General features: G+C 44.8%; 1 protein-coding gene across 1 annotated transcript in view; it reads left to right on the top strand.

Moving 5' to 3' along the window:
* The window catches only part of fars2 (phenylalanyl-tRNA synthetase 2, mitochondrial), a 106,980-nt gene that overhangs the window by 66,463 nt on the left and 25,662 nt on the right, over positions 1 to 14,855 (top strand). Inside the window, exons 9-10 of the mRNA XM_070927916.1 lie at positions 3,683 to 3,843; positions 8,996 to 9,171. Of these exons, the coding sequence (XP_070784017.1) occupies positions 3,683 to 3,843; positions 8,996 to 9,171 (337 nt within the window). The remainder of the gene's footprint in view (positions 1 to 3,682; positions 3,844 to 8,995; positions 9,172 to 14,855) is intronic.

The following is a 14,855-nucleotide window of genomic DNA, read 5'->3' as shown; positions in this document are numbered from 1 at the left end:
AAGGATGCAGGAGAGGAGGAGAAGAGGAGGCACAGATCTGATTGTGTTCCTTCATCTCCTGCGACCCCTCGACCCCACGCTCATTAGCATAGAAACCATATTCCCCGGCTACTGATTGGACCAGGGCCGACAAGACCAGGATGTAAAGGAGGAAGTGTGTGTGTGTGTGTGTGTGCAGGCAGGTTACACATCATCATAATAAGCAGAAGCATTTCCAATCAAAGCAGGTAATTCTTCCTCCCGCTCGCTCGCCATCCATCTCTTGTTTTGTGTGTGTGTTTGTGCTCGTGTGTGTGTTTGTCCATTACTGGGGAGCCATTTGAATGCCCCCACGCACAAATATTTAGAAAAATGTCCAGATTACATCCCGAGCCTCTCCACCCACTCCTCACCCAGCCGCTGACCTCAGAATATGAGTCTGAAAGCCAAACAGCCTGCGGCCATGACGCTGCTGCGCGCTGATGATTATTTCTGCAGATTTGTGTAAAAGTGATAATATAGGAAACTAATCTGTCCCTTTTTGTTCGTTCTGCAGTGACACGTAATGTGTCTCTACTGGGCTCAGTGTGAGCAGCAGCAGCACACCACCAGAGCCTGCTCAGTGCTCACGTGGAGAGCCCAACATGACCGACGTGTTCCCTCCACTTACAGCTGGTCTGACACGTTCAACAAGATTGTTACAGAAAGGATTCATATGAGCTTTTTCTGATCCGCAGCCTCTGTGGTCGTAAGATTTAGTTACGCGTAGGAACCTAAAACTGCTCGGTGAAGGTCAGAGAAAGACGGTGGTCCCAGAAACCAGCGACCTTCAGTGTCTTTGTACGCCCGACTGTCCCCCCCGACCTCGTCCCCCCCGACCTCGTCCCCGAGAGCTGTGCACTGAACACATCACACTGCTTCCAGCTGACAGACGCCCGTAATGTTTCGGACAGCCACAAGTTGATTTTTGAGGAGAATTAAACGTACTTTGTTTTAAGTACTTGAACAAACTGATCTGATTAGTGGAGAGGCGTCTTATACCAACCTATAAAATAACACATTATGATGGTATTTATTATCGTCCTTTTAATGGGAGTTATTTCAAACATATTTTGAACATGTAGATAATAGTCTGTGTTTTGACACGTAACACTGTCACGGTTACCTGCTCTCTCCATGTGATGACTCTGACCTGCTGAATCCTTTTAAAAGCTGTGTTCCTGTATTGATTTCACCTGTTAAATCCTCTTCAGTCGTGAGGAGGAGGAGGAGGCAGCTTAGGGGGATTTGAAGCCTTCACATGTGAGACATTGGACTGTAAAGAAGGGGATTTAATCAATATTGGTATTCCTGAAGGTCCTACGCATGTTGTGGACACACAGTGCAGCCTTGAACTCCATATATATCCATGAAAAGGAGGATTCTGGATATAAATAACTCATTAGCATCCTTTTTTGTGGTTTTGTAGATGATTATTGGTTATTTTTCGCCACATTAGCCGCCTGGCTCTTCGATGATGGTCTGTCAGTCCATCTCTTTGTTTCAGACTGAAACATCTCAACAACTGTTGGATTGTCACGAAATGTTGTTCAGACGTTAGCATTGTCATTGTGAGCATGCCAATGTTAGCATTTAGCGCATAAGCACAGCCTCACAGAGAAGCTAGCACTGCTGTAGACTCTTATTTTGAAACAGCAGTTGTGTCATTGTTTTAGAGCATCTTATTTGAACTTATTCTGGATTTCCTGATGGAATAAATGCCACAGGGACACAAATGAAACATGAAACCAAAACGACTGTACAGCTGGTTAAGACTTCATCTTATAAGTGACAGAAGAAAACCCTGAAACTTGATGCAGCATCACACTGAGCACTCGGGTATTTTCATTTTGCAGACTGTCCACTTCCTGAATTGAATTAAATCCCAGATGTTTTCCGTTCTGCGTTTCTTAAACTGCGGATCACGACCCAGACAGAGGTCACGGATTCAGTTTCTGGAGGGTCGACACATCAGAAAGGAAACAGGTTTGTCTCAATTAGTCTTCATCCCGCTTCCCTCTCATCTGGATCCCAGGCTGAAAACTCCTGAAATCCTCGGAATTACCCATAATCCTTTATTCCACGGGGCGTTTGCCCTTTGCTTTGACCTGCCTCGGAGCCGTTGAAGAGTTTTGTTCTGAAATGAGATATCTGCTGTTTGAAAAACTTCCCTCTGTCTCCAGCAGAATGATTGACTGCACAAAGTGAAGATGGAGCCCTCTGGAGGATTGTGACCGACTTAAACTGGCTGTGTTTTATACTGAAAGATTATTTAAATCCTGAAGGAACTGCTGTGTAGTTTTTACCTTGTTGCATGCAGACACTGACCTGGAGTCAGTTCGTTTTGCTCTGTTAGATGAAGTTAGAGAGAAGATGATTTTAAAATGGTGAAGATATGATTTCCTGCTCTGTGGAAGAATGTGGAGACAGACTCTGAATAATGAGTAACTTGATGTGATGAATCCCTCACACTCAGGTTCCAAACCCTGTGCAGCCATGTTCGCATCAGTGGCCTTGAGCAGCACACTTGAGTCCTGCTGGTTGCCTTCAGGGAATCACACTCGCTGACACGCTGAGTGAACGGAGAGCGGAGGCGAATTTCCCTGCCGGGCGAATAAAGTATCAGAAAATAACTGGAAATAATACGAGTGTGTGTGTGTGTGTGTGTGTGTGTGGGAGGCCGAGGTTGTATAGATTTATTGACAGCATTAAGTTGAAGTGTTGAATAATATAGAGGTGTCCACTGAAGTACCTGCTGACACACTCACACACATTATTTGAATGAGTTTTGTCTTGTTCTTGCGGCCATGTTTGTGTTGACAAGATGTGTCTGTTTCTTTGATTTGAACCGTATTGCAGTTTGTTGCATCCATGCCTTCATTTCTTTTCTTTCGTTCATATTTTCACTGAGGTCTGCAATTTCACTTCAACAAAATGTAAGAACTTCCGTTCCACATGTCGTGTTAGCAGCAGTTAGCTTTGTTCAAAGCTGCATTCTGGCCTGTGATAGGGTGCCGCGTGTCCCGCCCACCATTTTCTAATTCACAATGAAAATAAGTTGATTCATGCTGGGATTTTTTTGTTTGTTTAAACCTATAAGTAAATGTTCAATAATGTCCCTCGGCTGTCACTTGGGAAGTGCTCAGAGGCGGGGGCTCTTCAAGCCTTTCTGGCAGAAAGACAGGACCTTCACCCTCCAGGACACTGCTGTTCGTGTCCCGTCAGTCAGCGCTGACTTATTATTGTAACCCAAACCATGATCTTTTCCTGAACCTAGCTACACTGGGACTGTCTGACAGCGTTAACCTCGTGTTAGAAAGATTAATGTTAGTGTTTGTTGACTAACTGACCCCTGGCCTCGCGTCATCTTTCAAAAGTGGCTCCGTGCTGCACAACAAACACTCACTGACATATTATCACCTTGTAAAGGTTGTTGTTAACAGATTAGCTTGAGCCTGCCTGCATGTCCAGCAGGGCAACATTAGCTTCTCTCTCTGTTAGCTCTGGTTCTGGTCTCCTCCACCTCCTGAGGGACACCTGTCTCTTTAGCTGCTAAACGCTGCACTGTGTCCAGCAGCTGGTGTCTCACTGAGCTCGTGAACCAGACAGGAACTGATATGTTAGCATGTTTGTTAATAGTTTGTTATCGGTTGTGTTTTTGCAGCGGGGGCCGGAAACAAGGCGGGCTGGGCGTTCGGCCTCGGCCTGGAGAGACTGGCCATGGTCCTGTACGGCATCCCAGACATCCGGCTGTTCTGGAGTCAGGACGAACGCTTCCTCAAACAGTTCAGAGTGCAGGACATCCAGCGGCCCGTCTGCTTCCAGGTACGAACACCAGGACCTGCGCTGTGATTTACACAGTGATTGAACACTTTAACGGCATGTAAGAGGCTAATTCATGGTTGGTGGCTAGTGTTTGGACCTCTCTTCTTTTTGTCAGATTACAAAAATAGCAGGGACGCGAGGAATCCATGTTTAACACTAATGAGTCATTTATCATTAAGTTGAATATATTAGAGCTTTTGGACAAATACAACATTTCCAATCGTGACGACCGCTTGGATTGTGACTTGTTTGGTTTTTAGAAATTGGAAAACTCAACGTTGCCCTTGAAACTGAGACAGTTTGTCCGTCCTGCTTTCATGATGTAGCATAAAAAAAGCTGGATTACTATCCAGTGGTGGCATTTAAACTTCCTTCTCTTCTCTGTCTGTTTATTATTCCGTGTTCAGTCGTCTATTTGTCTCTCTGCTTGACTGAGTATTCAGCTGAACATTTACACTCAGTAACCTCCGCCTTCAAACACCTCCATCTCCCTCCATCAACCTCCCACATACTCTCTGTCCGTCTGTGTGTGTGTGTGTGTGTGTGTGTGTGTAACCATCCATCCAGCCGTCTTCAGTAGAAGTCAGTCACCTGTAATAACTGACAGCAGCTTTCAGATGCTCCACATAACATATTCAGGTAGAAATGGTCATAGAAACGTCAGCTGCTGAAACAGAAGCATGAGTGTCTAACAGTTCAGTTAGTTGCACTTCCTCACATCCTTTACACTGGACAGGTGCATGCTGGGGTTTTGGACTTTGGCTCGCCGTCGCGGTCAGCAGGTGGCGCTGCAGCAGTGACTCTCAGCTCCTGGACGAGATTGTGGAGTTAGAAAGAAGAGAGCTGCGAGCACAAGGCACGCCACTCCCCGACTGAACTGTTGGTGGCCGAGTTGCATTGTGGGTAATGGAGTCGCCAGGTTTAGGGAAAAAGAAGATATCTCTGGTTCTGCTGCGTCGATTCTGATCCTTTTTGTTTTAAACTGTCCATCATGAGTCCGACAGTGTTATAAGAGCTCCGTGTACTCTAATGACGCTTGAATCTAATCTCTTATTGAAACACACACACTGTTTTACCTCCTTGTTCTGACCCGTTCCTCCTTTTGCCCTCTCGCCTGTCTTTTATCCGACAGTACCTGTGTGTGTGTGTGTGTGTGTGTGTGTGTGTGTTCCAGCCTCTTAACCTCATGTATAAAACATTGTGACAGTGGGGGCTCACATCAGCCGGCACCAGTCACTTCCCCTGACCCCACCATCATCAAAACACACACACACACACACACACACACACACACACACGGTGGGGTGTGTGCTGGTTCACACAGCGGTTACTGTGTCCCTGCTAAAGGTGTTTTTTGTCGACTCTCGTCTTCACTAATGAAGAACATTTCAAGTGACTGTTGGAGGGCAGAGAGGAGAACAGAGAAGATGAAGAAAAAAGGGGAGGAAGGAAGGGAAGATGGAGGAGGAGGAGGAGGGGAGGAAAGAGTAGAGGCTGAAAATGGACTGGGAGAGGAAGTCGGGAAAGAAGGAAGGAATAAATGAGAAGAGAAACAGGTAGGACAGAAAGATTGGAGAGGAGGGACGTGAGGACAAAGAATGAATAAAAGATTCATTCAACAAAAACTTAAAGGAAGAAAGAAGAGTGAAAGTAGGAATTTATGAAATAAAGAAACAGAAGGAAAATGAAATGTGGTGGGAAATGAGAGAGAAGAGTAGAAATGAGCAAAAACAAACAAACAAACGCAAGTTTTAGAAAGAAAGAAGAGGAGGATGCTGAAAGGAAGGTAGGAGGAAGGAAAGAAGAAAGGAAGGAAGAGGAGGATGCTGAAAGGACGGTAGGAGGAAGGGAAGGAAGGAAGGAAAGGAGAGGAGGATGCTGAAAGGAAGAAAGGAAGGAAGAGGAGGATGCTGAAAGGAAGGAAGAGGAGGATGCTGAAAAGAAGGTAGGAGGAAGGGAAGGAAGGAAGGAAAGGAGAGGAGGATGCTGAAAGGACAGAAGGAAGGATAGAAGAGAGGAAGGAAGGAAGAAGAGGATGCTGAAAGGAAGGGAAAAAAGGAAAGAAAGAAGGTAGTAAACCAGAAAGGAAGGAAGAGGAGGATGCTGAAAGGACAGGAGGAGGAAGGGAAGGAAGAAAGGAAGGAAAGGAGAGGAGGATGCTGAAAGGACAGAAGGAAGGATTGAAGAGAGGAAGGAAGGAAGGAAGAAGAGGATGCTGAAAGGACGGGGAAACAAGGAGAGAAAGGCTGAAGGAAAGAAAGAAGGTAGGAAACCAGAAAGGAAGGAAGGAAGGAAGGAAGGAAAGGAGAGGAGGATGCTGAAAGGAAGGGAAAGAAGGAAAGAAAGAAGGTAGGAAACCAGAAAGGAAGGAAGTGAAAAATGAGAATGCTGAAAGGAAGAGAAGAATAAAAAGTTGAAATATAAAGTATTGGTTAAATGAATGTTCGAGAAAAGGAAGGAGATATGAAAACAATAATCTTGAGATAAAGATCTGATGGGATGTCCGCTGAGGACAGACCCTGTTGTCCTGCTGCTGTCCAACTCACAGTCCTGTTAGTTTTATTGATGAACTCGGATCCTCCAGGGGGACCAGGGGAGCACGGCTCATCTCCCGCCCAGGGTCAGTGCACCTCTCCTGGGCCGAGACTCTCCACCTCTCCCTCTAAGCGCCCCCCGGCCCCCGGATCCACAGGTAATGAACTGTGACCGTCGGGGACCAAATAGGAAACAGGCTGCTTGTGTGGACACCCCTCTCTACCTCCCCTCCTTCCTTTGCCAAATTATTTCAGTAAAGTAAAATGTAAAATAAAAGTAATGTCTTCAGTACCTACTTATCGATTTACTTATTAGTCAAATTAAGTATTAAATCCACCCACCTACCTATCTACCTCCCTGACCAACCACCCACCTCCCTGCCCATCGATTCCCCCACCCTACCTGCCAATAAAGCCACCAACCCTCCACCTTCCTACATCCCTTTATTCCTTCCTTTTGTTGTGTTTTTTTGTCTTCTCTTTAGTGGATAAATAAATAAAAGAACCACGTTGATTGAAACGTCTCAGTAAGTAGCATTAAAATATTAAGACATACAGTGGGGCAAAAAAGTATTTAGTCAGCCACCAATTGTGCAAGTTCTCCCACTTAAAAAGATGAGAGAGGCCTGTAATTTTCATCATAGGTACACTTCAACTATGAGAGACAGAATGGGGGGAAAGAATCCAGGAAATCACATTGTAGGATTTTTAATTAATTCCTCGGTAAAATAAGTATTTGGTCACCTACAAACAAGCAAGATTTCTGGCTCTCACAGACCTGTAACTTCTTCTTTAAGAGGCTCCTCTGTCCTCCACTTGTTGCCTGTATTAATGGCACCTGTTTGAACTCTTTATCAGTATAAAAGACACCTGTCCACAACCTCAAACAGTCAGACTCCAAACTCCACTATGGCCAAGACCAAAGAGCTGTCAAAGGACACCAGAAACAAAATTGTAGACCTGCACCAGGCTGGGAGGACTGAATCTGCAATAGGTAAGCAGCTTGGTGTGAAGAAATCAACTATGGGAGCAATTATTAGAAAATGGAAGACATACAAGACCACTGATAATCTCCCTCGATCTGGGGCTCCACGCAAGATCTCACCCCGTGGGGTCAAAATGATCACGAGAACGGTGAGCAAAAATCCCAGAACCACACGGGGGGACCTAGTGAATGACCTGCAGAGAGCTGGGACCAAAGTAACAAAGGCTACCATCAGTAACACACTACGCCGCCAGGGACTCAAATCCTGCAGTGCCAGACGTGTCCCCCTGCTTAAGCCAGTACATGTCCAGGCCCGTCTGAAGTTTGCTAGAGAGCGTTTGGATGATCCAGAAGAGGATTGGGAGAATGTCATATGGTCAGATGAAACCAAAATAGAACTTTTTTGGTAAAAACTCGTGTTTGGAGGAGAAAGAATGCTGAGTTGCATCCAAAGAACACCATACCTACTGTGAAGCATGGGGGTGGAAACATCATGCTTTGGGGCTGTTTTTCTGCAAAGGGACCAGGACGACTGATCCGTGTAAAGGAAAGAATGAATGGGGCCATGTATCGGGAGATTTTGAGTGAAAACCTCCTTCCATCAGCAAGGGCATTGAAGATGAAACGTGGCTGGGTCTTTCAGCATGACAATGATCCCAAACACACCGCCCAGGCAACGAAGGAGTGGCTTCATGAGAAGCATTTCAAGGTCCTGGAGTGGCCTAGCCAGTCTCCAGATCTCAACCCCATAGAAAATCTTTGGAGGGAGTTGAAAGTCCGTGTTGCCCAGCGACAGCCCCGAAACATCACTGCTCTAGAGGGGATCTGCATGGAGGAATGGGCCAAAATACCAGCAACAGTGTGTGAAAACCTTGTGAAGACTTGCAGAAAACGTTTGACCTCTGTCATTGCCAACAAAGGGTATATAACAAAGTATTGAGATGAACTTTTGTTATTGACCAAATACTTATTTCCCACCATAATTTGAAAATAAATTCTTTAAAAATCAGACAATGTGATTTTCTGGATTTTTTTTTTCTCATTCTGTCTCTCATAGTTGAGGTATACCTATGATGGAAATTGGAGACCTCATCTTTTAAGTGGGAGAACTTGCACAATTGGTGGCTGACTAAATACTTTTTTGCCCCACTGTACATCAGCTCCTTCCTTCTCTCTCTCTGTGTCTTTACTGAGAGTTATTTCCAGGTTAATAAACGAGTCAAAGACTCTCTCTCCGTCTGTCGCTGCATGAAACATCAGATTTATTCTGTCGTCCTGATTAAGTTTTAATGTGTTATTGTCTTTATGTTTTACGCTCTGCGGCTGACAGTTTGTTTCGTTCTACCAGAAAACAATTCACACCTAAAAAAAAGTCAAATTTATCATTTATTTTTCTTACATTTATGTGTCAGTCAGTTACGTGAACATGTTGATGTCATTGTTTTTGAACGGTGTGAGAAGCTAATAAAGCGTCAACTTTAACTGAATTATAGCAGATGGGGTTAAGAGTCATCATAATGGTGGTTAATCCCCTGCACTAACGCACAATATAGACACGAGTGCCTGGACTTGTTTCAAAGCTAACAGATGAGATGTAAATTGCTGTCCTTTGTGTGTGTTTGTGTTTTCTCAGCCGCTCAGTAAGTACCCCCCCCTCCACAACGACATCTCCTTCTGGCTGCCGGAGAGCAGAGAGAGCGAGGAGGGCCGAGAGAGCTTCGCAGTGAATGACTTCTACGAGCTGGTGCGCTCCATCGGAGGAGACGTGGTGGAGAAAGTCTCTCTGGTGGACGAGTTCACACACCCAAAGTAAGAACTTTGACTTACATTCACGGAGACTCAACATAACCAGGAGCTCTCCGTGCTCCACGAGCCGTCTGAAGCCTAAAGTGTAATGTTTTATCTTGTGGGGGACACCTGTATGTCCCCAAATGGGAGGTATGTCCACATAAACAGGACCCAGGGTGAATGTGTCGTTAGCGTAGTTAGCACGCATTAGCTCTGTATTACTGAGCCTCGCTGTCACCCTGAATGTCCCACCAAAGCCCATTCAGAAATCTGGCAGTTTAATAACGCGTTGCTTGATGGTCTATATGGAAGAAAAGGAACAAGTAGTCGATTATTCGTATTGATTCGACTGACGGGAGCAGGCCCAAGAAGAAGAGAGGTAAGAGATGAAGAACACAAGGACGTTAAGACAAGAGGAGGTGAAGTGAGTGAAGAGACTGAAAACAAAAAAGAAGGTAAAGATGTTGGAAAGCAAAGAAAGAAAGAAGGAGAAGGGCTAAAGGTCACTCTGTCTGTTTAGCTGCTAATGGCAGACGACTGATGGCTGTGTCATCACTTTTAATTAACACACACACACACACACACTCCTATTTGTACAGTGAAAAGTGCCTGTTTACTCTAAATGGCTATGAGAAGCAATGAGTTTCTCTCACACACACACACACACACACACACACACACACTTACGAAGCTGTCCTTGGCGTACACCTCCGAGCCTGCGGTGCCTGCTGTTGACATCTCATTTTTTAAGAAGTACGTGTGTGTGTGTGTGTGTGTGTGTATAAAGGGCAGCAGTGGGAGGTTGGTACCTTATGGCTGAGAACTCCTTTTTCACATTACTGTGAGGCGCGCACACACACACACACACACACACACACACACACACACACACACACTCTCTCTTGCCCGACCTTGCATTAGTGTGTGTGTGTGTGTGTGTGTGTGTGTGTGTGTGTGTGTGGCGAGGGCCCTGCAGTGCGTAAAAATGTCCGACACTATTCATCTTTCAGCATTTTAATGTCTTTTAAATAGCGACCTTTTTCCCCACCGAGCTCACACACACACACACACACACACACACACACACACACACGTCTAACAATACATTAATATACACTGACTTTTGGTATTAGAGCTAATGGGGAGAGAGAGGGAGAGAGTAATGGGCGAGAGACACTAGAAGATACTCCAGCATGTATAACAGTGAACCTTCAGACTGGAATCTATAAAATCTATAAAATTATGGATTAACTCGCAACTTTAGTGAACTTTGACAAACAAACTCACGTCTTTGACCAACTGCAAACTGTCTAGTCAGTTCTGACCTTTGAGGGAACGCAGAGATCCGAGAGTCCTCAGTGGAGGAAGTGAACCGCTCCGCAAACGAGCCTGGAAATGATATTCAGATATGACTCCAACGCATCCTGAAGGAAACATAATCGCTGCCTGGATAGTGTTGACTGCTGAGTACGGAGGAGGCGTTCAGGGGGGGTTGTGGTTCAGTTGAGTCTCCTGAAACATGCCGGTTGTGGTTTGATTAATGAACACGTCTTGTGACACAAACACGTGAACAGACTGTGGTTGCGTCCGAGGCCGCAGACTACGCTCGACATGCCGGATGTGCGTACTCTCGTTCAACATACTTCTGTGTGAATAAACAGCAGTGTGAATCTCTCCGGACGCACTCAGTTCTTAATTACCACGTCACTTCCGGAGAGCCTCCATGCCGGTTGGAGATGCGTAACCACGGTAACCCGTGCCAGCCTCCGCCGACTCGTTGTGCATCTCGCAGGCATCTTCGTTGCCAGATAATCCTAAAGTTACTGGAAATGGTAAGCAACTAGTCCAACGGTGGCAGGTGACATCACGTTTTTAAATATGTGACGTTAGCATCTAGCTCATATATAATTTAGTGTTTAACGTTTATTATTCACCACTAGAGCTGCCGTGGTCGCTGTCCGCCATTGTCTGTTTTGTTGTTATTGTCACTACTGCATTGCATTATGGGATATTCATGTCGGCGTGGTGTCCAGTGCTTGCATACTGTAATATTACCCCAGAAATAGTATGCGTCTCACGTGCTATTTGCTTCATACTACGGTTTCGAACATGCTAAAACAAATCTCGCTTACTAAATAGTATGTCAGTGTGGAATTTCGGACGCAGCGTGTGTTAACTTGTTGTAGCGAGCTAGCTACTGGCACTCTGTGTGGCCTGCTCACAAACTGGTCTGGTCTCCTGGTTTGGTCTGGGCCCCTTAGCTCCGTGTTAGTTTGGACCAGATGTTCCCAAGCTGGGTGTCAATAGGATGGTTTATTTTTGTGAAATACTGGATCCTCTTACCTCTCGAGGTCAACCTACTGTCTGAGGGAGCAGAATCTCTTTTAGACGCTCGAGTTCCTCCAACTTTGTGTCCGGTTTCCTGCTTCAACATGACGATGCTCCCGTACGGGTCTGCACAGAGACCTCAGCCCCCTCCAACACCTGAGGATGAGAGCCGTGTTGTCACGATCACGTGTTCAACAGTCACATGTAGGTGTCGTGTTCTGCTGTCCACATACTTTTGTCCTCACTTACATTTCTGAGTTCTTAAATGAGTGCTGCACAGAATACCTGCATTGCGCCTTTTTACCAACAAATCCTCTCCCCTTTTCTCTCTCTGTCATTTTCTCTGCTGATGTCCCTCAAACTCACACACTCCTCCACATTTACATTGTTCCCATCACAGCCTCATGATGAAGAGAGGGAGAGCGAGAGAGAGAGAGAGACAGACAGACAGACAGACAGAGAGAGAGAGTTAATTACAGTTATCAGTTCTTAAATTAGTGGCGCATAAAATACCTGCATTGCACCTTTTTTCTTCCCAAACCTCCCTCTCCGCCTCTCTGTCTTACACACACTTTCCCTCTGTGGTGTCACACACACACACACACACACACACACACAGATTCTCAGTATCTACACTCTTCATCATTCTTCAGCCTGTCTGAAACACATGCTGCTTCAAAATAAGATCTAGAAGCTGTTAAGTCAGTTTTATTCATATAGCCCGATATCACAAATCAAGGGGCTTGACAGTCTGTACACACGACACCCTCTGTCCTCAGACCCTCAAACATCACCTTCATGTTTACACTCAAACCAACAGTGACTGTAACCCTACTAAGAAGTATTACACCGTCCTGCTGCCCCAGATACTCACTCGAGCTCCAAATGTGGATTCATCCGCCGCTGAAAGTAGTCCCCAACAAATGCACTATTTCCTGTTGTTAGTTTGGTTAAAAACTACAGCGAGCAGCTGTTGGAGGAAATGACTGAGCCTTTTAAACATGGTGTTTTTTAAAGATTCACGTCTTCAGCAGGAACCAATGGGCTGAGAGCTGAGAGCCACAGACAGGAAGTGAGACAGGACTGAGAGACGGACTGTAGCTGCCTCATCCTTTCACCACAAAACTACTGGAAACAGGTCTCAGTGTCGTCGATTAGACAACAGGTTCATCAAGTGAGGACAGAATCATATATTTCATGGATTCAGGAGGAATTAGACCCTCAAAGCTGCTGACTCGGAGCTTTGTAACTGCACCTGAGAGCAGAGCTACCTGTTGTTGTCCTTGACGTGAAGCATCGTCCTGTAACACAAGTTAACTGTTGTTTCTGCATCAGTTTTTGATGACAAGTGTGACTGAAATGATCATAAGTTGCTTCAGACAAAAGCATCTGAATGTACTGGATCAGGTCTTAAGACTCAACACAGATTTATTTAGTCTTGATTTGTAAGAAAGGAGCACATACTAAATAACTGCACGAGTGCAGCATTTTATCGCATCTGAATCCAGCTCAGAATCCGCTTATCGAATCCGAATCCTGTCCGATCCAAATCTTTTTAGCTTGTTTGTTTGTTGGAGAATGCAGACAGAAACATGTACTGTACTCGTGTCCCTTCAGCAGGGACCTGTCCTCCCCCTCTTTGCCGTGAGTTTCATCTCACGTGATCTGAGATCCTCAGTGAATGAACAGATCTGTTGTTGGAGGTGATCAAACTTGGAACTGGATCCATCCCTACCTGATCCAAACGTTTACACAGAAAAGGAGTGAAACAAGTTTAGATTCTTTTCTAAAAGTGGAACTGAACATTTATTCCCTGTTGACTGTGTCTCTTTAATCTATCTGACTGGATCCAGAAAAAAACATAAAACACAGTCACACCTCCACCTCCTGCTTCACCTTCACTCAATCATCTTTTAGTATTATTGATTGACGAGCCTCTGTCCCATCGATGGACAATAAAGTTTTCTGAATTTGAACTCAGAGAGGTTTGACGCTCTCCCCAGAGGAGCTTTAACTTTACTGGGTTTCTTTTTACAGGAGCAGCAGACGTTGATCCTGATGTTTACTGGAGCGCAAACCCCCCCCCCTTAAACACAGTTTACACACCTCGCTTTTTACTCCTTATACCGTTTACAGATACCAAGGTTTTAAAATGTTAATATTACATGTGAAACATAAATAAAACAACCTCTAAAAATCATTTTAAATGTAAAATGGGCAGTTTAATGTTCTTTGTGAATTTTATCATATTAATGTTCAAAATGTAATCTAAAAGTTATAGATCACCATCAACTAGTACTTATTAATGGTTATTGTGTCATTGCAGTATTTGTTAGTACTTCTACTGCAGCTGACGGAGACAAAATGATGGACTGAAAGAAAGACGTTTATTGACAGTCCTGTTCTTACCATGACGTAGCACCATGCCAGACTTCTGATACCTGCCTTTTATTTTGAAATGAGAGAAAAACAAAACTCAGTCTGTGGATATTCATGGATATGTTGTCGTCTCTGCTGCACTTTTACACTCTCGTGATCAAAAAGTGCGACAGGTGTTGTTTTAGAATCAGGGCTGAGCCGACACAAACAGGAAGAAGAGTCCAGACTGTTCTGTCAAGTGCTGTTTATCTTCACGTCTGACTTTATAAGTGCAAACTCCAGTGTGGATGTATGTTGATGTGTGTTGATGTGTGTCATCTCCAAACAAACCATAATGTGCATTATGGCTGTAAATTGATCTAAAACCCACTAAAGCTGCCGGAAATTGCAGCCTCTCAAATATATTTTCTCCTCCAAAGTACTTCTAAAGTTAATCGAACGAGCGAGGGATGGAGAGAGAAAACAAAGTGCCTCTCTCTCTCTCTCTCTCTGCCTCTCTCTCTCCAGTCTCCTGGTAGTCTCTCGCCCTCTCTCCTGCTCCATAAACATCTCATGTAACAGCAAATCAAAGCTGATGGCTCGCTATGATTCCCCACAAATCTGCATTTATTGGTCGGCAACGCTGTCAGCCGCGACTGGGCCGGGACTAATTTGATAAGCCGACAGAGCTGTCAATCAAGTTGACAGCGCCCCCCCCCTCTCTCATGACTCCCCAGAGAGAGATAGAGGGAGAGAAAGGGGGAGGATGGGTGAGGTAGACATTGACAGAAAGGTGTGTGTGCTTTGAAATATGTGTGTGTGTGTTTCTTCCTGTATTAATATTAGCAATATTAGTACAAGTAGTATTAGTCATCTGCCAGTGATATTAGTAGAAGCATTAGTACTACTATCACAAGTAGTAGAAGCGTTAACCCTGAAAACCACAAAAAAATGATTATTGAAGTATTCTTTCAACATTCTAAATGGAAAGTAACTAAAGACCAAAGAGGTATTTTTTA

The sequence above is a fragment of the Enoplosus armatus genome, chromosome 21 (assembly GCF_043641665.1).
Source record: "Enoplosus armatus isolate fEnoArm2 chromosome 21, fEnoArm2.hap1, whole genome shotgun sequence".
Classification (NCBI taxonomy): Eukaryota; Metazoa; Chordata; class Actinopteri; order Centrarchiformes; family Enoplosidae; genus Enoplosus; species Enoplosus armatus.
This window is presented reverse-complemented; position numbering and strand designations above follow the sequence as displayed.